Source organism: Strix aluco, chromosome 17 (assembly GCF_031877795.1).
Source record: "Strix aluco isolate bStrAlu1 chromosome 17, bStrAlu1.hap1, whole genome shotgun sequence".
Taxonomy (NCBI): Eukaryota; Metazoa; Chordata; class Aves; order Strigiformes; family Strigidae; genus Strix; species Strix aluco.
In genome coordinates this window covers 1,901,321-1,925,507 of record NC_133947.1, presented here as the reverse complement: position 1 = coordinate 1,925,507, position 24,187 = coordinate 1,901,321, and the positions used below count along the sequence as shown (strand labels likewise).

The window sequence follows — 24,187 nt, the reverse complement described above, 5'->3', positions numbered from 1 at the left end:
AGAAGTGGAAAAGGGTTATAACAATTCACAGGGACCCAAATGTTCTGTACCCAATAAAATGAGATTTCTCCCACACCCTCCCCTGCCGCGGGTGCCATAGAAAGTAGCCAGAAGGATGTTTAAGGTGTCTTTCTAAATTTGAAACTATATATATAAAAAAATAGAAAAGGGTCAGGTCAGAAGCTTATTACAAACTTCTGTTTCCCCACAAGCTGGGGAATAACCGTCACTTAACCACATTTAATCTCATTTGAACTTCATTTATTGGTATTTCTGGTGAAATCATTTTAGCATGTGTAACACAATTCCCCAGCACAGCCGGTGATTATCCCCAGTGCCAGGAGCCTCCCCGCTGCCCCCCGCTCCCACGGCAAAAATCCCCCCCGAAGCTGCCCCCCATCCGCCCGTCGCCCCGGCCGCAGCACCCCCAGCGTCCCCCAGCCACATCCAGCACGGGCCCCTCTCCCGTCCCCGGGGAGCTCAGCGGGACCCAGGGCACCCCCCGGCCCTCCCCAGCGTGGGAATAAATCCCCTTCCGCTTCCTAATATCTTTTTTTGGCACCGAACCCAAATAAGCGCCAGATTTAGGCCGATCTCCCCGTCACTGACCGCTAACCCCCCGCCCCGTTCCCAGCGGACGGTCTGGGCTCCCCCAGGGCCTGACGGGGGCCGTGGGAGTGGCGCTTGCCCCGGCCCCCCCAAACACGCCGCACCACCAACTGCAGCCCCGGGGGACCCCGGCTGCGAGATGGGAGCGTGAGGCTGAGGAAAAGCAGGTCCCGTCCTGTGCCCGAGGCCCCCACGGGGCTGGGGGGCACCCCGGCTCTTTGCTCCCCAGCACCCAGTGACCGGTTCTGGGCATGGGGCCACCCAGACCCCCGCTGCCCCCCGGCTCTGATGGGGTGGGGGGTGCTGTGTGTTGCACCCCTCAGCCGTGTGGCCATTGGGTACTCCTGTGCAGCTGCCCCCACAGCACCCATCTGTCCCCCAAAACACTCACCTATAGCCCACAGCACCCACCTGCACCCCACCCCACTCTCTCATTCCCACAGCACCCACCCGCACCCCACAGCACCCACTCGTTCCCACAGCACCCACCCATGCCCAAAGCACCCACCTACACCCACACCACCCACCCACACCCCACCCCACCTTCTCATTCCCACAGCACCCACTCATGCACACAGCACCCACCTGCACCCACCCGCACCCCACAGCACCCATCTGCCCCCCTAAAGCACCCACCTGCACCCACACCACCCACCCGCACCCCACAGCACCCATCTGCCCCCCTAAGGCACCCACACCACCCACCCGCACCCCACAGCACCCACCCTCATTCCTACAGCATCTGCCCCCCTAAAACACCCACCTGCACCCCACAGCACCCATCTGCCCCCTAAAGCACCCACCCATGCCCACACCACCCACCTGCACCCCACCCTCTCGTTCCCACAGCACCCACCTCCACCCACACCCCACAGCACCCACCCGCACCCCACCTCACCCCCCCAATATCCACAGCACCCCCCTGCATCCACCCACCCGCACTCCACACCACCCACTCGTTCCCACAGCCCCCCTAAAGCACCCCCCCCGTGCCCACAGCACCCACCTGCACCCTCACCCACCACTCCCACCCCCCGCCGCCTCTCTCCCTTCCCCGGCCCCGCACTACAAGTCCCGGGGAGCCCCGCGGTTGCGCCGCCCCCGCCCCGGTCCCCGCCGCTTCCCCGCCCGCTCCCGCCTCTCCCCGGCAGCACCATGGCCGCGGCCCCGGTGGCCGAGGGGGCTCCGGTGGAGCCGCACGACAGGTAAGACCCCGCATCCTTCCCCGTTACAACCCCACCCGCGACGGGACCGGGATCGCAACGCCCCGGAGCCGCCGGGAACCGGCGGCTCCGGGGCGTTGCGATCGCGGTCCCGTCCCACTTCCGCGAGTGGGGCCTCCCCGATCGCATCGCTCCTTCCCTCTCACCCCCCAAAAAAACCCCCTTTGCCTCTTCCCATCCCAGCAAACACCACCACGGATGCTTCCCGCTGCAAATAGCCAAAAAGATAATTTCCAAACTGGGCTCATTCTTATTTTCATCGCTTGGTTTTTCCTACCAACCCCCCCCACCCCTTTTTTTTTTTTTTTTTTAATTACCTTAATCTCATTTCATTTGCAAACGAGCTGCCACATGCGTCTGCTCCAACGAGCACAAGGTGCCGGCAGAGCGGGAAAAACTGCGAGTTTGCTACCAGAAAAAAAAAACAAACAAACAACCATGAGGGATTGGGGTTATTTTTTTCCCCCCCGCTCCCATTTTCAACACAATCCTCAAGTGTGGAGGAGCGTCACCGCTCCCAAACACCAAATAGCCAGGAATTGGCTCTGGAACGTCACCAGAGCCGGAGATAAACCTGGTTTTGGGATGTGAACATCCCCGCTTCGAGGGTACCAGCCCCGCCTGAGCCTGCGCCGAACCAGCCCGTGGTTTTTCGGCACCTTAAATACCGAATCCGGCGGCTGCCTGCGACGGCGTCGCCTTTGCCCTTCCTGTGAGTCAGCGGCGGGTCGCAGAGAGGCTGAGGATGAGTAGGGGAGGAAGGAGCCACCCCGAGGAATGAGTAACCGGGTTGTATAACCGAGCCCCTTCCAGCGCGGAGCGAGCCGCCGGGGAGGCTGACCGCGCGGTTCCCGCGGCCCTCGTTGGGTATAAATAGCAGCGAGATAATTGGGTTTGAAGAGGGAGATGTTTGTCCTTTTGTCGTTAGGAATCGGAGGCATTAATAGAGCTGGGAGAGAGCGTGTGTGGGCTGAGCTGCCCAGGGATGCTCCTGCGGGCTCCAGGGTGGCTCTGCCTGGGGCAGGATGGCGGCAGAACTTGGCGACAGGCTGGGGAGAAGCGGGTGGGACGTTCAGTGGGTTTGCAGGAGGGGCATGGCGCGGGCACGTCACGGCGGGGCTGACGGGCAGCGTTTCGGCACTTCTGGAGCTGCTGGCAGTGGGGTGACAGGAGGGTCTCTCCATCCCATGGGTGAGTCCCTCCATCCCTTGGGCAGGTCCCTCTGTCCCTTGGATGGATGCCTCCATCCCTTGGGTAGGTTCTTCCATCCCTTGAGCAGGTTCCTCCATCCCTTGAGTAGGTTCCTCTATCCCTTGGGTAGGTTATTCCATCCCCTGAGCAGGTTATTCCATCCCATGAGCAGGTTCCTCCATCCCTTGAGTAAGCTCCTCCATCCCATGAGCAGGTTCTTCCATCCCTTGGGTAGGTTATTCCATCCAATGAGCAGGTTCCTCCATCCCCTGAGCAGGTTCCTCCATCCCATGAGCAGGTTCCTCCATCCCATGAGCAGGTTCTTCCATCCCATGAGCAGGTTCCTCCATCCCTTGAGCAGGTTCTTCCATCCCATGAGCAGGTTCCTCTATCCCATTAGCAGGTTCCTCCATCCCATGAGCAGGTTCCTCCATCCCTTGAGCAGGTTCTTCCATCCCATGAGCAGGTTCCTCCATCTCTTGGGCAGGTTCCTCCATCCCCACGTTTGGGGCTTCCTGACGCCTTTCCTTGGGCACTCCCTGAACAAAACTCATCCTTGGGCCTGGCTTGCTCACGGGGTGGTGGGATCCAGCCCTGTCTCACCCTGGTCCCTGGACGGGGGGTTCCTGCTGTGGAGTCCCAGGTTTTACACCAGGCTGTTTTGATGCAACCGCTTTCGGCTTAAGTTAAAGATGCCATCGGACAGGAAAGGCCCAGCTCAGGGCTGGCCTATGCAAGTCAGGCCCAACAAAGACCACACTCAAAGATGGAGGGAAACAGGTTTGGCCTTTGCGCACCCACGGGTGCTGCTCACGGGGCGGGAGCTGGGAGAGGGACCCTCTCCCGTGGGGCCAGACACCCCTCCGCCATGGGTTTGGTGTGTTTTTTCATGGCTCCAGTGACCAGGAAAAGCCACGTGCAATTTGGCTCAAGTCCTTAAATCCCAAGGAAAACTCCATCCCTGGAAAGAAAAGGGGATTTTAATCCAATTTTAAGTCCAGCTCCTGGAGGCTGCTATTACAGAGGAGGGATTTGTGCTTAAAAAGCATCTAGAAGACAAAAAAGTCCAGAACCCGGGAGTTTTGGCCTGTGCAACAGCTCAGAAAGCTGGAAGGGAATTGGGAAGCAGAGACGAGTTGAGGAGGAGCGTGTGCTGGGAGGAAGGCTCGGCCGCTGCCGGGGGTCAGCGCCGGTGCAGGCAGCTCTCGTCCCACCTGGGAGCCCAGCTGGGATGGCGGGTGAGCCGCGGGGAGAGCTGCTCCCCTCGCTTGGACTTTTTAAACAAAGGCAGGAAAAAAGGCACCGGGGAGCGTGCGATAAGGAACAATGTCGCCTTGGCAAGGGCTCGGGCTCCTCACCGCCAAGTTCCTTGTCCCTTTTCTTTTTTTGCTTCTTTAATGAGAAAAGAATAGAAATTGCGGCGGAAGAGAATTTTATTTTTAAACTTCTGAAAGAGCTTTTACAGAAAAAGGGGAGTCCGGGCTGAAATCACAGGATGGAAAATGTTCCTTTGATCATCGCTCACTTCACTGGCAGCGTCCGGGCAGCAGCTGCGGCTCGAGTTGGGGACAAGTTACCTCTGAAACCTTCCCATCCCCATCCCACTCCTCCCGCAGCCCCTGCTCGAGGACCAGGCCCTTGGCCCTGGTTTCCAGCAGCGCTTTAGTTACTCGAGTGTTTCAGGGTGCTGCTCTCCTCTGCGGGGCCTGTTGCTGCAGGGGGTGGGTGCAGCCGTGCCCGGTGCCCCCCATGTTCAGCGGGGCTTTGCTGAGGACACTGGGGTGCAGCACGTGTCCCCTCGCCTCGGGAATGGCTGCAGGGAGGAGGAGGAAGGGGTCTTCTCCCCATCTCCAGTCCCATCTCCAGACATCCAGCCCCGCTTGACACTAAATTGGGGGGAGCATCCTCCCCGCACCCCCTCGGAGGTGGGTGTGCGAAGCCGAGCTCTCGTCTCGCCATGCCAGGGAGGGCTGGGGGCTCATTTGGTGACGGCAGGAGCTCGTGGTGATGAGGCACCTCCCTGGCAGAGCCAGCGGTTCCCCGCTCCCTCCTCCCGTTCTCAGCAGCATGGCGGGTGCTGCTCTGCCCCGGCCCCGGAGCCTCAAGACCCTTTTGCTGCAGTGCGCGGCCGTCTCCCACCCTTTGTCGGGCGTCCTGCCCACCCAGCTTCCCCCGAGGGCTGTGTGGGGCTGGGGGCTCCTGCCCTCCCTGGTGAGGCTGGTGCTGGGAGAGGACCCGAAATGGCTGGGGGGGGACATGGGGCAGCTGGCAGGGGGAAGGCTGAAGGAGCAGATTGCAGGGCCGGAGCAGCCGGTGGGACGTTATTCTTAGTCACCCGCAGCCCCGGGGTGTTGAGTTTCACCCACTTGTTTATTCCAGGGCTGAGGGGACGGCGAGGGGCAGCTCTTCCCCAGGGAGCACTGGGGGGGGCTCGCAGCTGGACCTCCCGCCTCTGGGAGCTGAGGGAGGGGAATGAATCCTGCACCCCAAAACCCCAGCACGGCCAGCAGCACCCCGGCCCCCAGCCCCAGCCGGCTCCATCGGCTGGAAGCGGGGTGCTGGCTGGGTACCCCCCTCCACCCCTGCCCCAGAGCCAGCCCCTCCTGCCCCCCCCAGCCTCCTCCCCACCGGTACCGGGAGCTCGCAGCCGCGCACTTACCGGGTGAGTGACAGCGCTGCCCCCCCGCCGCCCCGGTGAGCCCCCCACCTCCGAGGCAGCCGAGCGAGCCCCAGTCCCGGGGAGCAGAGGCACAGGGGGGGAGCAGTGTTTATTGCCTGTGCAGGGAGTGGTGAGGGGAGGTGTCACTTTGCCCCCCCGACCCCCCCGCTTTTTCTTTAATCAAGCCAGTGCTATTAATATCAGGTAATGAACGTAATCTCTAGGTTAAGCTATCCTCTTATGCGTGCTGACCGCTCCACAGCTCCCAGCAAAAGACACTCCCCCGGCAACACTCTTTTCTCCTTCCTCCATCTTCCAGTCCTGAGCACCCCCCTTCCCAGATCTGCTGGGGGGGGCCGCATCGCCCCGGCCCCTCAGGAGTCCGCGGTCCCTGTGCCGGGGGCACCCCCCCGTGCACGGCTCCTGGTACCGGGGTTCGCCCCACTGGTGCAGCCGCCCTCTCGCCACAGTAGTGCTGGTTTTGGGGGGACGGGGGGGGTGACACCCTCTGCCCAGCATCACCTCCTGCTCCACGGCCGGGTGGAGATGAGCAGCCCCCCAGCCTTCTCCAGCGTCCGCATATCAGGCTGCTGGGCCCTCGGGCCCGACGGTGGGTGAGTTCCTCCTTTGCTTCAGTTTTGGGTGGGTTTTTACTTTTTTTTTCCACCTGTTTGCTTTCCGTTCCTGCTTGCTGGAGCAAACCCGCGGTGGCCCCGGTGTCCCAGTCCCCGTCTCCCAGCCGGCCAAGGGCTGTGAAAGCACAGGCAGCAGCCGGGGGAGGATCAGCTTCCCGGGGGACGCGGGATGAGGCCGGCCTGGCGCCGCTCGGCCGGTGGATTTGTAGGGCTGAGTGCTGGGTCTGTTGGGGTGTTTACGTGGCTCCTGTTTGTTTGCAAGTTCAGGTTTGAGGCTTTGCCAGTTTTCCGTGCTGGGAGCTGTGGGGACCTGCTGCCTTCCCCCTCGGAGCTGGGATGGTCGGGGAGCTCGGAGGGCAGCGGGATGCAAAGAGCCTTGGCACCCAGGGCACAGGGGTAGGAGCAGCGGGTGGGGAAGGGAGAGGGGGGCCCCTCTCACCCCAGTAAATCCTTGCTTGGGGTAAGCAGGAGCAAAATGCTTCCTTCTTTGTGCCAGCATTTGTGCTGGAGAGCCCTTTTGGGGAGCAGACCCCCCCCAGGCCGGGCCTCCCCATGGGGTCAGGCTTCCTCCTGGCAGAGGATGCCCCAGCTCCAGGGAAGGCAAAGCGTCCCCAAAAGCTGGGGACAAGCTGTGGAGAGCTGGTGACAGCCGACTCCTCCGGGCAGGCTTTGCAGGAGAGGGGTTACCAAGCCCAGGGCGGTGGTTCCTTTCATATTGGCTTTGCTGTGGCATCGTGGGGCTGAAACCAGGGCGGGGGGACACACAGACATTCTGCTGGGGAGGGCTGGGGAGGGGCTGCGTGGGACAAGGACTGTCCCTGGGTTAGAGCAACGGCACTAACTTCAGCGCTAAATCGAGATTCCCCTTCCTCTGGGGGCTTTGCCTCGCGGGTAGGGGCATTGCACAGGCTTTAGCCCTGTTGCGGGGAATTTTTAAAAAAGTGATAGGAAGAAGCAGCCAAGCAGGAGAGCTGCGGGAGGGCTGGGAGCCGCCATTCCTTCAGTGGGGAGGGGAGTCCCTTCCTGGCAAAGGCAGCGGCGGAAAACATCTACAAAACTTGAAGTGTAACATTAGGAGAAAATGTGTGACCTTTGCAGAACTCCAGGGCAGTCCCACAGCCCTCCCCACGACCGGGCTTATCCGAGATGAATCTCAGGAAACACTGATTTAAGAGGTGTAGAATATATATAGAATATACATATGTAGAATATCTCTCTTGTATAGCTACAGAGAATTCTGTATCTATAGATACAAATTGGGGTGGAAGTCCAAGAATATTTGGATGAGAGGAGGCAAAGCAGGCCAACTCTTGGAACAGGATTAAAACGCTGCCTCCGAGAGCAGCCCCAGGCGTGCCGGGGGGAGAGGACGGCTCCGCTCCGGCCGTCCCGTCCCCACGCGTGTCCCCGTGTCCTGTGGCAATGCCCCGGCTGCTGGGTGGGTCCCCTCAGGGGAGCGGTGGGTGACACACGGGAAAGCGGGGTGTCAGCTGTGACTGCAGCCTGTAATTCCAGGCACAACCGGAGCCATCAGGGTGCAAACCTCAGCCAGGAGCAGGGTTATGTCGGTACTAATCAAAGATGCTGGCAGCAGGCTTTGCAGAGGCTCCGCTCCAGCCCCGAAAACCAGAATTTTGGCCAACTCGGAGTCACTTTGGGAATCGTGGGCTCGCTCAGCGTCGCAGCGTACAGGTCCTGAGCTCGGCCCGTGGCATCTGCGGGCTGAGGGTGGCACGGGAGGGCTGGGCGCTGCGTTACCCCGCAGAGCAGAGCATCCCGAATCCCACCCGTCGCGGGGATGCTGGCGTGTATCCCCGGAGGAAAACGGCTGAGCAGCCCTGGGCGGCACGGCTCTGGAGTTACCGCGGTCCCGGGAGAGGGGCTGGGACGCAGATGAAAGGAACTGGTTTATTTTCTGGTAAACAACTGTGTTTTTGTCATCTCTGCTTTTATCAAGCCAAAATGACTTTGTTTATGCGCCGGCATCGTCGGCTGATGTCAGCCCCGCTCTGGGAATAGCGCGCGGGGCCTAATTGCTGCTGCAGCGTCACTGGTGGGAGAGGAAACCAAAATACCCCGTCTGGGTTTGCCTTTCTGGTGGAAGGAGCCATCTTTGCACAGAAAGAAACCCCAGAAGACTCTCCCGATGGGTCTCACCTCCTGATGTTGCTTTTTAAAAGCGACGGTTGGGGTGTTTGCGGCTCTGGGGTGAGCCGGAGGCCAGCGGTGCTCAGTGCTGGCTGTGCCGATGGGCTCGTGCAAGGGGATGGGGTGTTGGTGGCTCGAGGCGCTGGCGGGGGGACGCTGTAGGTGCACCCTTGTAGGGTCGGCAGCGGTGTGAGACGTCCTGGCGCAGGGGCAGGAGCTGCGGGAGGTAGCGGTGGCGTGCCGGGGGGATCCCGCCGCGCGCGGGGTGTTTGCCGGGTCGCTTTACACACAGATGGCCAGTCTCAAATTTTGATCTTTTTCTAAAATTGTTCTAAAAAGGGCTGGGGGAGGGAAGGGAATTAATCTTCATACCAAAACAGCTTAAAATCAAACCAAAATCTGTAAAGCCCTGCAGTTTAAGCCCTTTCAAGAGCAAAAAATAACAGAGAGGCAGCAAAGCCCCACCAGCCCGGCTGGGCTGTCCCAAACGGAGCTGCCTTTGGAGCGTTCGGTGCCCGGGGCTGTCTGACCTTGCAGAGGTTTCATTTCCAGCCCCGTCACAGCTGGAGAGAGGAGCGAGCAGGAGCAGGGAGAGCCCTTTGCACCTTCTCACAGGGAGGAGACATCCCTCCCGAGGCTGCGAAACAGCGAGCGGGGAGGAGCGGGAGCTGGTATAAATAATCCTCCCAGCCATCCTGGTGCTGGCCGGGCAGCACGACTGCAGCTTATCTCCTGGCCAGAGGCCACTTATCGCCTCCCAGCCGCTGCTCTTCCACTGCCAAGCTCAAAAGGGCTCCAGAGGGTGGTTTTTTTTCCTCTCCCTCCCCAGGGCTGCGGTGGGAGGAGAGATAAGAGGCATTTAGCAGCTCCAGGGCTCTGGCAGTGCTCGGTGCTCGCTCAGCCCGCACGGCAAAGCGGATGCAAATGGAACCCAAAAGGTCCCTCGGCCGGTCAGGGCAGGTGATTGCCCTCTGCAGTAACACCCCCCCAGTGCTTTTGAGAGCTCACCGACGTGTTTATTTAACGTAGACATTCCCCAGGCAGTAAAGCCATAGGAAGAGACGCGTGTGCTGCACCTTTTCCAGGTTAAAATGTGGTCCTGTGTGAGAATTCCTCATCACTGACCATGGCGTGGGGAGGCAGAGGTGGGGGTGCTGGTGGTGCCACAGCAGGGCTGTGGTTGCCTCTCCCCCTCCTCCGTCGCATCCCTCCCCTGTACAGCGTGGGATCCGCTGGAGATCTCACCACGGGCCCTTCCCCACCACCAGTAACCAATCTCCTTCCTCTCCCCATCCTCAGCAACAGCAGCGCCGAGTCCTTAGACCGGCTGTACCCTGCAGTGGGCTCCACCAAGCCACCCCGAAAGCGGACCACTAGCCAATGCAAGTCTGAGCCACCCCTGCTGCGGACCAGCAAGAGGACCATCTACACAGCTGGCCGGCCGCCATGGTACAACGAGCACGGGACGCAGTCCAAAGAGGCCTTCGTGATAGGTAGGCGAAGGCAGCGCGTGTCCGGGCTCTGTCCCACCTCTGCCCTTCCGCTGGTGCGGGTTAGCCCGGGCAGCGTTGGTGCTGCCTGTCTGCTGGCTCTCCAGGAGATCACAGGAGGATTCCTGCCCCACAACCTCCTTGGAAACTTGAGGTTGGCTCCAGACTTCAGGTTGTGAGCTGCTCAGCCCGGGCAGGAGCGGGGAGAGTCCCCACGGTTAGTCCAGCATTGACTGGGTGGGCTGTAGGATTGGGCAGAAGCTGAGACCTCGCAGGTGGAGGTGGTGGATTATAGCGGGCACTGGGCAGACCACAATCTTTGCTTGTTGTTGCCTGGGTTGTCACGAGTTCCCAGGGATTTAGTCTAGGCTGGTTCTCATGCCAGCTCTCCCCTTGTTACACAACCATCTAACGAAGGGTTTCCCAGCTCTTGCCGTGGATACTGCTGGCAGTTACAGTACGTGCCATTTGACATTTTCAAGGATAATCTCTCTAGTAGTGCCCATCGATCTCCCTCTTTGGAGGTTCCTCCAACTTAGTGCAACAGAGCAGGACCTGGGCTCTAGCCTGTGGTTGGAAAGGCAGACTGTGGGCTCGGTGGCTTCATCCCCTTTTCCCTGGCAGGCCTGGGAGGGGGCAGCGCCTCTGGGAAGACCACGGTGGCCACCATGATCATCGAGGCTCTCGATGTCCCTTGGGTGGTTCTGCTGTCCATGGACTCCTTCTACAAGGTAAGGCTGCACGTTGGCCTGGCCAGGCTCCTTGGGCTGCCATGGCCCTCGGCGTAACCCCCTGATGGGGAAAGGCAAGGTGGATTTGGTGATGGGGTCATGGTTTCCCCTTCGGATGGTTCTTGGGGCAGAAGGAGAGGTTTCTGAGCACGTGCACTGAGCTCTTCTCTGTGGGCAGGTGTTGACCAAGCAGCAGCAGGAGCAGGCAGCCAGCAACGACTTCAACTTTGACCACCCCGACGCCTTCGACTTTGACCTCATCATCGCCACCCTGAAGAAGCTGAAGCAAGGCAAGAGCGTGAAGATCCCCATCTACGACTTCACCACCCACAGCCGGAAGAAGGAATGGGTACGGGGCACTGAGGGGGGTGGGACTGCCAAGGCAGGAGAGGGGGTGCCGACTGGACCCCTCCAGCCCCTTTGCAGTCACTAACAACCCAGAGAGATTCCCTGGGATGGGGAATCTCTGAACACATGTTCTGTGTCTCACCACCTCCGTTTTGACTCCACAGAAAACCCTTTATGGCGCCAATGTGATTATCTTTGAAGGCATCATGGCATTCGCGGACAAGGAGCTCCTGAAGGTGAGAAAGGGCTTAGAATTGGTTCTGGGGAAGCCTGACAGGCGCCAGCCTCCTCTTCTGCAGCCTTATATCTCAGCACAAAGAGAGTCCCAGGTGCCCGGGGCTGCTGTGCCCCGCTGGATGGGACCCTGTCCTCCCACAGTGCTTCAGCGTCACCTCTACAATCCCGCCCTGCACCCCGTAGCCAGCTGGGGGGAGGCGGTGGGAGCGTGCTTCCTCCTGAGGCTCCGCAGCAGGGAGGTGACCACCTCTTCCAGGTCCCACCGGCTGCTGTGGCACTTCACTGTGCAGGAGGAATGGGCCTCGACTGCTGCAGCAGCGGGGGAAGAGCCCCCGGCTGAGATCAAGCGTTTCAGCAGAGACCTTGATCTCAGCCGTTGGTTCCCAGGAACCAGGAGCCGAGGGGTGATCTGGTCACTGGCGGTGGTGGTGCATCAATAGGACTAGCAGTAGCCCACCTCCACGCCACATGCCGCCGCTTGCGCAGCAAAGTCTGCTGTATTTCTACTGCGCAAAGCCTGGTCTTCCTAGGGTGGACTCACCCAGCACTTCAGGCTTCCTTGGGAATTATTTAGCTACATGAAAAATGCTACAGGAGGGAGTGAGCCCTGCACAAACTTAGCCAAGCTCGGTCTAGAAAGTTTCCTTCCCTGCCAAGCGAGTGTTTGGGCTGCACTTTCCTGGAGCAACGATGACCTCCAGTGGACAGCTGGGTGAATCCCCCAGGAGGTTCCTCGGAGCATCCCTGCGCCTTCTCTCGCAGTTAAGGGCAGCATCGTGAGCTGACCTGCTGTGCTTGGCTCCCTTCCAGCTCCTGGGACAAGCCTCTTGGTCTGTGTCATGGGCATTCACTTCTCTTGTCTCCTCCTCGCTCTTGAGGAACATTCAGCCAAAGCGTTGGAGCTGCTTAGAAGTGGAGACAAGGTTTGGAGCAGGACAGGTCTCAGGGGGCATGAGAGGAAGGGGCAGGTGGCAGCAGGGGGCTCGCTGAAGCATCTGCACAGTCAGCCAGGGGCTGCAGAGGCAAAGCTCCCTCCAGGCTGAAGCAGAGCTGAGCCGAGCTCTGTTAAACTGGTGTTGAGCTGTGCACAGGGCTCAGCCTTCTGGTTGTGGCTGGTGGAGGTCAGTTTGAATTACACATCTAACCTGGCGGGGTTTGTTCCCTCCCCAATCATTTCAGCTCCTTGATCTGAAGATATTTGTGGATACAGACTCGGACATCCGCTTGGTTCGTCGCCTGCGCAGGGACATCAGCGAGCGTGGCCGTGACATCGAGGGTGTCATCAAGCAGTACAACAAGTTTGTCAAGCCCGCCTTCGACCAGTACATCCAGCCCACCATGCGGCTGGCCGACATCGTCGTCCCCCGAGGTACCTGCCCAGGGCTGCCCCCAGCTGCCGCAGGGCTCCGTCCTGAGTGGGACTGGGGAGACCCCGTCCCTCTGCCCTCAGCTCTGCGGGCCAGTCCCACCACCCTCCAGCAGGAGAGGGGCTGTCCCATGGCAAAGCAAAGATCCCTCCAGCTGAGTGTCTCCGAACACTGGCCAAAAGCAGATTCCTGGGGGAAAGTCTGCACTTTTCCCTCCACCATTGTCCTGCCCTACCAGCTCCTGCAGCTTAGCGATTTAAAACTAGAGGTGACTTTGAGATCCTCAGTGAGGACTAAATAAGAATTTAATAAAAGGAGGGATGTCTCCTGCTTTGCTAGGAAAGGGGTCTTTGGGGAAACAGGGATACAGTGTATTTTTTAACATAGTGGGCTGCTCGGGGAAGAAAAGTTTCAGGCCCTGCTAGCACTGTGGTCCTGAGCAGGCTGCTTCTCTCTTTTGTTTTTGGTTGGCTCCAGGGAGTGGAAACACGGTGGCTATCGACCTGATCGTGCAGCACGTCCACAGCCAGCTGGAAGAGGTAAGAGCTGCCTGGTGCCCCGGGTGTTGATGGCGGGGGGTGTCAGCCTTGCCCGTGCAGCGGTGGCACTGCAGGAAGCGGTGCTCTGGATGCTTCCCTCTGTGCTCCAGGCGTGTGGGCCGCAGGGCTGTCCCCGTGATCTCCTCCCAGCCCTGCTCCCTCTGTTTCAGCGAAGGAGACTGCCTCGTCCTTGTGCTCTGCTCAGTGCAAGGCTCTCTGCAAGCTGTGGTCCTGCAGCAGCTTCCTTCCCTCTCTGGGAGAGCCGGGTCACCTGGGGACAAACCAACCATCCTCCGGTGACCCAAGTGATGTGGCCTCCTGGCCTGCAGCCCTCCCGGGGCCAGCATCACCCCAAACCCCACAATACTTCAGCTCTCTGGCTTCTTCTTGTCACCCTCTCGCAGACGCCGCTGCACAGCCAAGAGCCCACTTTTCCAGTTTGGTGTTAGGTGCAGCCTATGGGTTTCAAAACCCAAAGTCTTGTCATGTTTGACACCTGAGCCCTGTTCCAGGCAGATGCTCCATCACTTCCCCATCACTGGCTTTAACAAGTCGTCTTCTGCGTGTCCTGGGCCAGTCCTGACCAGTGGTTTGAGCCTGGGATCCTTCGATCAAATGACCCTGTTGCATGTCGCTGTTCCCTGAGCAGCACAGCCGCCTCCCCCGCCATGTTTGTAGCTTTGATGTTTTAAGTTGTGGAGATGCTCAGAGCAATGTCCTGGGAGGTGGAAGAACCGTGACCTGGAGGTGGATGCACCTGAAAGTAAAGGGCTTGATTCCTGCAGGCCTTTCTGAGCTCCCGCATGGCAGGAGCCGCTCAGGCCCTGGATGTGAGCTGGCACGCGATGGCATCGTGCCTCCTGCACCCAGGACCACTCTGATGCAAAAATGTGATGGAACATCCCCCGTCCCAGAGCACCTCACTCACTGCAGGGCTGCAGACGGCAGTTGGGGCTTTCTGAATGCCCAGATTTACATCACTAAGCTCTGGCAGGTCACAGAATCACTGAATTATCTCGGTTGGAAAAGCCCTTGAAGCTCCTCCAGTCCAACCATGAACCTCACCCTGACCGTTTCCAACTCCACCAGATCCCTCAGCGCTGGGTCAACCCGACTCTTCAACCCCTCCAGGGATGGGGACTCCCCCCCTGCCCTGGGCAGCCCATTCCAACGCCCAACAACCCCTTCTGCAAAGAAATCCTTCCTAAGAGCCAGTCTGACCCTGCCCTGGTGCAGCTTGAGGCCATTCCCTCTTGTCCTGGCGCTGGTTCCTTGGCTCAAGAGACTCATCCCCCCTCTCTGCACCCTCCTTTCAGGGAGTTGTAGAGGGCCATGAGGTCTCCCCTCAGCCTCCTCTTCTCCAGACTAAACCCCCCCAGTTCCCTCAGCTGCTCCCCATCAGACCTGTGCTCCAGACCCTGCACAGTGTTGCCCTTCTCTGGACACACTCCAGTCATTCAAGGTCCTTTTTGGAGTGAGGGGCCCAAAGGTCGGGAAGTCAGTTGCTAAACCCTAGGTCAGAGGAGTAAGGAGCAGAGCCCTGGTAGTGTCGCTTGCACCAGGCTGAGGAGGGCACACAGCTGCGGGGCACAGGCCAGGAGGAGGGAAATGGCTGTTTCTCCCAGCCCCTGGGCTCTGGCCAGGAAAGCTGGCGCTGGACACTGCAGTGAGCAAACACAGCAGCTCCTCCCCAGGGTGCTGCTGTGAGCCAGGTGAAGGGTTGGCTTTGGGGGGGCTTTCATTTACCTGGGGAGGGGAAGACGGGGAAAAGGCTACATGTGAATGCAGGAAAATATTCCTATTTTTCCTTTTCTTTTATCTTGAATCGACCCTGGTGTTGACAATGCTTAATACCGGTTGCATTGTGTCTTTGTGTTGCTGCCGCAGCGTGAACTCAGTGTCAGGTAAGAGCCCCTAACTCTGTCCTGTCTGTGCAGCCCGAGGCATTTCCAATGCCAGGCACTGCTTGGCCTAACCCTGACCTGCAGCCGAGACCGACAGCTCGCGTAACGCACGGCCTCGTCACGCTCGAAGCTGGCGAAAGGCCGCCTTGACCTTGGCTTTGGGAGTGGCAGGGACAGGGCTGCTCCCCAGGGATGGATTCATCCTGCGAGGGCACCACCAGCTTGAAGCCGGGGCAGGGCCAGGTTTGATCGCTGGGGACCCCTGGTCTCTGCAAGAGGGAAAGCTTTGCGCCCTGGGATTCTCTCTTATTTCCCTTCATCCTCTAAGATGAACAGTTGTTCAGAGCCACTCTCCATCCCTGATGATTAAGCATCATTAAACATCATTAAATGTCAATTATTTGATTAACGAAAGCGGCTCGAGGGTGGTGGGAGCCCTGGATCCCTCGCTGCACGTGGGGGCTCTCAGCCACAAGCCTGATGGCACTCGGAGGGAGCGTGGCCGCTTCGGCGTGGCAAGAGGCACCCGCTGTCCTGCAGTATCTAAAGATACACAGCAGCTAACTGGGGACTGAGAACATGCTTATGCCCTAATCCAGCAGGATTTCTGATTTCTCAGTATCTGCAGGTGGATGCTATAAAGCAGACGGTGATTTACTTAACCTCTTCAGCATGTGGATCCAGATGGGACTTTAGCTCTCTTGCTTCCATTAAGCAGCCAGCTAAGTTTCCAGGAATTTTTGTAGGAAGCAGAGGGGATGCATTACCGCAGATGGGTTTCCATTTAGATCTCCATCACTGCATGGAGACACTTAACTCGGGTAACCCTAAAATTTACATTCAGCATACAACAAGCTTTTAAAATACCTGAGATGAACAGGAAAAAAACCACCACTTTACTTATTTCTGCTTAAGCCATTCATTTCCTAGACTAGGCAACTGGATGTTTTATTTTATTTCTGTTTGCTTGTCTAACACCGTGGGGCCTGACATTTCCACACAGACAGCGTAAGCTTCCCTGTGTGGCTGGAGGTCGGGGTGGGAAGGTGCTCTTCAGCGTGAAGTCTGTTGCTTTAAAAAGTTGCAGGAATAACTTCAGAGGGTAGACTGATGTGTGTTTATGTATATATGTATATATGCCCATGTGTATATGTGTACATATATATACACACACATATAGAATTGCTTTCCTCTCCAGTGATTCTCCTCTTCAATCAGTGGCACTCAGTACAGGTGATCTTTTTGTGCACCTTAAAAATCAGGTATTGAATAATATGTGAAGAAAGTATTAGTAGCTTTATGATAGCAAGTCTGGAAAGGTAACTCTGACCTCCAGAAATAACTCTGTGATAACCACAGCCACAGACATTTTTACGTTCTGTTTAAGGCTCATGGTTTCCATTTATGCCTTCGCCAGAAAGTCTGGAAAAAATTTCCTGCAACAAAATCTGTTTACACTCCTGGAGTCCCAGTGCTTTTACTGCTGCTGCGGTTTCCCTTCAGCTCCTCTGCGGCTCCGCGCTCGCAAGAGGAGAGAGGTGGATGGAGAGACGCGTGTCAGGCGAGAGGCTCTTGGCAAATATGGGGCTTTTCATCAAAAACGATTCCCTATCCTGTCTTGAATGGCTTCATCTAAATGTCACGGTTGTTGTTTTGATGTCACAGCCTTTTGGCAGCCGTGGGGACGTAGCGAGGCCTTTGTAGCTGGTAGAATAAAACCTGGATGCTTAGACTGGCCCCAAGCCCAGGTATTTCTCTGGTCCTTGTGCTCCAGGCTGGCCCTGAGCTGCCTCTCCTGCTGCAGAGGGTGGCTGGAACGGGCAGAGAGCGCCTCTCCCCAACTCTCAGCCGATCAAGTGGGTGAATTCTGAGGAGTTTAAAGAAACCAGTGCCGTTCCCTGGAGCTGCCAGCCTTGTTTTCCTCCTGTGACTTCTGCCTGCTGAGGAGCATCGTTGCTTTCCTCTGTATTCCCTCAGAGCGCAGGTCAGACCTGAGCATCCTTGCAGCTGGGCTCTTTCTTGTCCAGCTTCCCACATGTTTAACCGGGCGTGTGCTGGAGGTGTCACTACCTACAGGCACTCTCAGGTGAGTATTTCTCCTCGAGCCCAGCAGCAGGAGCTGCCCATGCCCACCGAGGTGCAGTGCTCTCAGCCGAGCCTGTTTCCCATCCCTTCTGCCATGCTATTCCAGCGACCAGCCCGGCTCTCGGAGCCAGTGCTCTTTTCAGCTGAATTCTCCTCACCAATCAATATTCCCCACCCCCAATGTCTCGATCAGCTTGGTATGCCCTTTGCCAATTGTGTCTTTAAATATCAACCCATGGCGCAGTTTAACAGCCCTTGTTTGAAATGTCAGCCGTGAAAGCCAGCTGCTGTACGTGTTTGAAATGCCTTGACTGCATTAGCTCCTTTGTAGCTGGATGTCTCTTGTCTGCTTCCTGCTTGATAGCATGCTCAACAAAGAGCCAAGGATGTTCCCTGAAGCCTTCCTGAGAGATGGTCACCCCTTTCTCTCTCTCTCTTTCTTTCTTCTTTTTTTTTTTTTTTTTCCTTTAAAGCTTTTGTTCTGGGGGGGAAAAAATAAGTTTCCAAAGTGAGACGTTTTCTTGACGTGTTCATGGCTGCCCGTCTGAATTTTCCGTCGCGGTCCTGCCTGGCAGGGGGAGGGACAGGAAGCATTGCTTTCGCAGGCAGGCTGCCTGCAGGTCGTGGCAGGCAGAGACCCATCCCTCCATCCCTCCTGGCAGGGCTGGCCAAGGGGTTTCACCACAGGTGACACGGTGGTAGCGGGGCGGCTGCTGGAGAGGCTGAGCTCTTCTCTCTGCCTCAGCCTGCAGCCCGTCTCCAAGGGATGGTGATCCCAGGGCAGGGCCAGGTCAACTTGGGGGAAGGAAGATCTTCCCGGCGGGTGGTGATGCTCAGAGCCGGGTTTCTCCCTGTGTTCCCAGTGCTCTTGGCTTTCCAAGCTCTCCGAGGCTTGAGCAGATCATCTCTGCAGGGTGCCAGGAGGTGGGCACCCATCTGAGCCCACCAGCAGTTTGTGTGGATGTGGGGCAGGTTGACTGAAGGTTTTTGCAAGCCTGGCCTTGAGCGCCTGCGCTTGGTCTGGGATTGCAGCAGAGCCCTGGGCGAGGGCTGGGCATTTCCCTCTGGGCTCTGAGAGCTGCAGCTGGTGTTGCAGTGTGGTACCACCTGGGACCGGGATGGGACAATGTCCCTGCTGGGACTCCGGGGTGGTGAGAGCGGACAGAGCTTTCCCCCCGTGGAGAGCAGCCATGACATGGCCGTCACCAAGGGAGGAGCACTGGGGTCTGTACGGCGATGGCCCGGGCACCATGCAGGTCCGAAAGCCATAGCTCAATTAAATGGGCTTTTTTTTCCCCCCTTTGACTAATAACAGTGCTTTTTCCTTTGTTTCATGTCACGTTTGTCCCTCTGCCCTTAAACTCTCGTGTTTCCTGTCTTGTCTCCCCTGAACATCCCTCCCACCTGGGGACCAGAGGAAGCTGCGCTGGGATATGTGAGGAGACAAACACTAACGACGGTGTTTTGGTTGTGACACTAATGCCGGGGAGGGGGGGCGAGGCCTGAGCAGTGTGAGCCATGTTACTAACCCGGGCTGGGGCTCTTCGGGCAGACAGCTCACAGGCTCCTGCTTTGCTGGGGCTGTGCGGACCCAACTGGGTTGGGGGGACTTGAGAGAGCATCTTTATCCCGACCCCAAAAATGGGACCGGCCGCTGTTCCCCCAGAAAGCACTGTGAGGACCCCCTCCAGCACTAAGCAGCTTCCCTGCTGTCAGGGACAGGGGCCCGAGCAGGGTGGCATCCAGAGCTCCCTGTCCTCGCGCTGAGCAGCAGCCCCTGTGCGGGTGTCGCGGGAAGGTGTGGAAAGCTCGGTGACAAAACGCTGACAGCATTTCCTGGGGGCCTGTTGACAGCTCGGGGTGCAGGGGAGGTGTTCCCAGGCACGCGGGGCCGCTCTCAGAGGTAAGAGCCCTCGCTGGCATCTGGGACAGGGAGCAGGAGCCAGGTCGCATCGCATCTCCCCTGCAACACCACAGGGACCAGGGAGGGAGAGGGGCTGCCTGTCCTGCTGGCGTGGCAGGGTGCTGTGACATGGGCTTGGCAGTGACGGAGGGGAGAGGTGCCCCTGGCAAGCTCTGGCTTGTGCCCCTGGGTGGGAGACGACCCTGTGGGCTACAACCCCTTCAGCTCCTCTGGTTTGGGTGACAGCGGTTTGTCACCTTGGCCAACCCAGCTGGGGCCATGAGTGGGTGTGCACCTCTGTGTTGGGGGGCTGATCTCTGCCCCCCCAGAAACAAGCAAACAGGTAGCCCCTGGGCAGGCACCAGCATCTGCCAAAGGTCCTCACCTGCCCCGTGGGTCTTAGGAGGGGTTTAGGCAGGGCTGTGCCCCCAGGAGCGTCTCCGGAGGCAGCTAACCCGAGTTGTGGTGACTAACTGAGCTCGCTTCACTGACAGCAGGTCCGGGGCCTTGAGGGCTGCTTGTCCCAAACAGGCGGTGGGGTCTGCGGGCAGCGGGAGCGCGCCGGGCTTGGCCCCAGCCCAACCGTGCTCTGCCGACAGTGGGCAAGCCTGCGATGGCAGCACAACCTGTCCCACGCACTCCCCACGGCCGCGAGCTGTGGGGGCTCTCAGGAGTGTTCCTTGTGCAGGGACTCTTCGCTGCTACGCAGGACCGGAGATGGCAAAAGCAAGAAGGAGCCCTTAAGTACCCACAGGCCTTGGGAATGTCTCGTTTGGTGTTGGTTGGCCAAGACCAGGAGATGGCTATGTGGATGGAGGCCTCAAGTCAGCTGGCTCTGCCCTCCTCCATTCCTACCCAGTCATCTTCTCTGTCTTCTTCTCTGCTTGTGTGCCTCTGTGTGTGTGTGTGTGTGTGCAATTAATCCAGGTTTCTGCTTGATTTGAAGTCTTAATCACCTGGTGCTTTCATTTGTTTGCTCTCTTCTCCTCCCCAACATCTCTCTGACCGGGATGCAGCCGCTGGCACGTTTGTGATCTGACGTGTGGCTTTCGGACCCCAGCCCTCCTCCCAGACAAAGTCGCTTGTCCATCCTGCCCAGCCTTGTGGAAGCCAAATAGCCGTGACCTTCATCTCATTACTGCCGCTCTCAAAGAGAGAGGTGACTAATGGGGCTCCATTGTGTGCTTCCCCATGAACGGTGTTCCCTTGATCCAAGAATAGCTCCCAGCCCTGTTAGTTATGTGGAGATGAGTCACACAAAGCCGTACAGTCTTGAAGCTGTCCCCGATTTGGTGTCGATCTGTCCCTGAATGGGCCGGGCGCGCTCTGAAATGGTCTGGTTGCAGCCCGGCTCTGCATTGAGCTGGGTGCCAGCGCCACGGGCCTGGCTACCTGTCCCGTTCCAGGTGACATCTGGCACCTGTAGGACAGAGACAACCGCAGCAGCTCCTCCTCACCCCATGAGCTCAGGACCCACCACCAGATAAGACCCCCAAGCTGGAGAAGGTTTTGGTTGTATTTTCCACTTTCTTCCCAACCGGTGGAAACCAAGATGGGCCAACCAGGGGTCAGCTGCCCAGCAGGAAGGGCAGGTCCTTGGGCTGTGAGGTCCCTCAGGCTGCACCGACCTCCTCCATGGGAGCAGGTCCCTTGGCCATCGCGGGGGAGCGGGCAGGGCTGGCCGCTCATCCGGCTCGGCTGGATGGCCTGGGTGTGCATTTGCAGTGTGAGACAACATCTGGGAGGATGGCTCCGGCCGTGTGCTGTGCACCAGCCTTGCCCGGAGACCTTCTGACCCTGTGTTTGGTTTTTAGGGCCGCCCTGGCCTCTGCCCACCAGTGCCATCCCCTTCCTCAGACCCTCAGTGTGCTGAAGAGCACCCCTCAGGTGAGGGGCATGCACACCATCATCAGGTAAAGCCCCCGCCACCGCGGCTTCCTGGGCTGGGATGGGGCTTGGCTGCCACCTGGGGTGGGCTCGACTTGCTTTGGGCTCCCGAATCCCACCTGTGCTCTGTCCTCATGACTTGGGGACACGGGACAGGCTAGATGATGGTGGACCCTGCTCTGTGGTCTGGCCAACAATTTTTCTGCTTTTTACCTTAAAATTGCCACCGCATTTCTAGGCTTAGTGGGCCCTGTGCAAACAGGATGCTGAGAGCCAGGCAGGGGCAGGAGCTGCACTCCTCTGTGCAGCCTCTGACCTCTGGCAGCATCTCCTGGGGCACATTTTGGTCCGCAGCTTACATTGCCTTTCCCTCCCCTCTAGAAACAAGGAGACCAGCAGAGATGAGTTCATTTTCTACTCCAAGAGGCTGATGCGGTTGCTGATCGAGCACGCGCTCTCCTTGCTCCCGTTCCAGGTGGGCTCGGGGGTGTAGCTGGGCGGGTGAGCAGTGGGCGCTGTGTTTCCTCTCTGATTCCTAACCCCTAACTGCCAGGGAGCCAGGACTCTATGCTCTGCTCCTCCAACCTTCCCCATGTATCAGAGCTTTCCTCCTCAATTAAGAAGGGGCAGGGCTCCCCTAGGCTGTGGAGCAGTGACATGGCCCTGGGTGACAACTCTGTCCAACCTCGGTTTCTAAGGGTCCAGACCAGCCCACAGCTGGCTGGTTCCCTGGTACCAGGGCTCCCCGGTACCAGAGCTTCACTGAGGGCCACGTCAGCGCCCCTGGTAATGCTTCTCACATGTATTTTTGTAGAGTTGTACTGTCCAGACCCCTCAGGGACAGGACTACGAAGGGAGGACATACAGCGGGAAGCAAGTAAGTGGAAGCTAAAAGTACAATTCAGTCCTGTTCCGTGGGGTTACATTGAAAACCCCGTGGGTGCAAGGGGAGGACATCCCTGGCTTCTCAGGGCTTCCACCAGGCCTGGGTTTGGTGGCTACTATCATGATACCCTGTATCATCGGGACAGGCAACAGGTCGGTGGCCAAGGGTGCCATCAGCAGTGTCACTGTGCCAGTGTTGCCCTCACAACCCTCTTGGAAGGGATGTGCTTTGGGATTGCCCATTCAGAGACCCCCACCGGTGGTGTGCACCCTCCCCACGCCGTGCCTTCCCCTTCCCCCTCGCTGTGTGCGGCAGATCACCGGGGTGTCCATCCTGCGAGCGGGCGAGACCATGGAGCCAGCGCTGCGAGCGGTCTGCAAGGACGTCCGCATCGGGACCATCCTCATCCAGACCAACTGCAACACGGGCGAGCCGGAGGTAAAGCTCGGGGCCCTGGGCTGGCGAGGGCATCTCCTGGTGTGAGCCCGCATGCGGGGGGTGACTCAGGTATTTCCTGAGAGCTCTTCAGCCATCCCAGCGTTGATCTTGGCGGGGGGTGAGTGCTCGGAAAGCGAGTGCTTTGAAAGCTTTTGAAGTGGGCTTTGCCAGCGTGCTTCTGCACGCAAGGGCTGGTTTGCTGCCCGAGTGTTTGCACCAGCGCCTGGCTCCAAGCAGACAGCTGGTGTCCTGGAGATAGAGAGGCGTGAAAGATCCTTCACCCCTCTAAGAGAAGGGCTCAGCTTGCTCTGTTCGCCTGCAGCCTCTAAGCTCATCTCTCTTCCCCCTGCCCAGCTCCACTACCTGCGGCTGCCGAAGGACATCAGCGAAGACCACGTCATCCTGATGGACTGCACGGTCTCCACGGGCGCGGCAGCCATGATGGCAGTGCGGGTGCTGCTGGTACGGAGGGTGTGGGGCATGCTGCAGAGGATGGGGGCTTCACTCCCAGATAACGTGCAAAACGCTGGTCGCAGCCGCGCTGAGGAGCTTTGTGCTGAAACGGGCTCCTCCTCACAGAGGAAGGTGCTGTGGGAGACAGCACAAGCTGGGGTGGCTCTGTAACCGGGCATTGGCGAAGTCACCCCTTCCTTGTGTAGTAACAACCTGGATTTAGCTGGTTTCTTGGTACTGTGCCCAGTAACCCCAAAGAGGGGAAGAGAAAAAGGGGCTTAGAGTGCTGCTCGCTGGAGGAATGGCCCACAACATGCCTTAGATCCCTTACCCCAAGCTGTCCCCATGCCTTTTCTGTAGGATCATGATGTCCCAGAAGACAAGATCTTCCTCCTCTCCCTGCTTATGGCCGAGATGGGTGTCCACTCAGTCGCCTATGCTTTCCCCCGCGTGAAGATCATCACCACAGCTGTGGACAAGAAGGTGAATGATCTTTTCCGGATAATCCCTGGCATCGGTGAGTATCTGGGTAGAAATGAAATCGGGGGGCGGAGGGGATTTTCAGTGCTTCTGGCCCACTCACCAGAGGAGGTGAAGCCCTGGTTGTCAGCAGCAGCTTAGATCTGGCCTTATTTTACCCGGGGACCCACTGCCTCTCCTGGGTCCTGCTGCCATGTGGGTGTTGGAATTGACAGGCAGCCGTGACCGTGTTGGCAGAGGGAGCCATTCCCCGTGCCGTGAGCCTCCTCCGGCCCCAGATGGAGAAGCGGGGCTGGGACAGCTGGAGCAGACCTGTGCCCACCTCATTCCCTAAACTGCCACCTAAGCTCATCCAAAACCAGCTCACTTTGTTCTTCTGTCCTCGCCTCTGCCGTGCCAGGAAACACCCCTGCCACCGGGTGCTAAAACAGCCTCCAGGCTGCTCCGGTTTTGCTGCTACACGAGTTTTAGTGCCGCTCAAGCTGTCAAATAAACCTGCTCTTGTTTCCCTGTCTGCTGGGGCGAGGGCAGGCTGGAGGACGGGTCGCAGGGCTCCCTGCAGAGCTGCGCCAGGACTGCATCTCTCTCCTTCTCCCCGCAGGGAACTTTGGCGATCGGTACTTTGGGACGGACGCTCCCCCCGACTGGAGCGACGATGAAGATGCTCTTAGCACTTAGCTGGACGTGGAGATGCCACTGGCGCTAGGCAGCTTCAGCACCGCACCTTAACCCCTCTGTCCATTGCAGATTTCTCTTTCCTCCTCACCAAGCATAGATATTTTTTTCAAATCTTACATTGGAGATCTAGGGCATATTTTTTCAAAGAAACACAAATCCTAGTTTGACTTTGTGGGCAGTCGCGTGTCCCAGCATAGAGCGGAGTTAATTTATTTTAATTTAAATATTTGCCTATATAACTTATTGGAGATATTTTATAAAGAAAAAAAATAAATTTTTTCTCTGGTTTTCTTGAA

The 24,187-nt window shown here is 58.3% G+C and overlaps 2 protein-coding genes across 7 annotated transcripts in view; one reads left to right on the top strand and one right to left on the bottom strand.

The window, feature by feature from the left end:
* LOC141931404 (uncharacterized) overlaps positions 1 to 5,777 on the bottom strand; it is a 6,426-nt gene extending 649 nt beyond the window's left edge. For 3 of the 4 annotated variants that reach the window (XM_074843490.1, XM_074843488.1, XM_074843489.1), the window contains exon 1: positions 2,150 to 3,660. In XM_074843490.1, the coding sequence (XP_074699591.1) occupies positions 2,324 to 3,121 (798 nt within the window). In that variant the 5' untranslated portion in view covers positions 3,122 to 3,660 and the 3' untranslated portion in view covers positions 2,150 to 2,323. Of the gene's footprint in view, positions 1 to 2,149; positions 3,661 to 5,682 lie in introns of those variants that run through there. The other variant, XR_012625568.1, reaches the window with a different exon arrangement.
* Positions 1,718 to 24,187, top strand: UCKL1 (uridine-cytidine kinase 1 like 1). 3 transcript variants are annotated; one of them, XM_074843487.1, is made up of 15 exons: positions 1,718 to 1,814; positions 9,765 to 9,958; positions 10,580 to 10,686; positions 10,865 to 11,035; positions 11,199 to 11,270; positions 12,451 to 12,640; positions 13,116 to 13,177; positions 18,582 to 18,601; positions 20,884 to 20,982; positions 21,338 to 21,431; positions 21,771 to 21,833; positions 22,158 to 22,280; positions 22,635 to 22,742; positions 23,094 to 23,250; positions 23,815 to 24,187. In XM_074843487.1, exons 1-15 carry the CDS (start codon positions 1,765 to 1,767, stop codon positions 23,889 to 23,891), a joined length of 1,587 nt encoding a protein of 528 aa, XP_074699588.1. In that variant the 5' UTR covers positions 1,718 to 1,764; the 3' UTR covers positions 23,892 to 24,187. The 3 variants fall into 3 exon arrangements, with proteins under 3 accessions (XP_074699588.1, XP_074699586.1, XP_074699587.1); XM_074843485.1 differs by lacking the exon at positions 1,718 to 1,814 and adding an exon at positions 5,965 to 6,296; XM_074843486.1 differs by lacking the exons at positions 1,718 to 1,814; positions 18,582 to 18,601 and adding exons at positions 5,966 to 6,296; positions 15,065 to 15,081.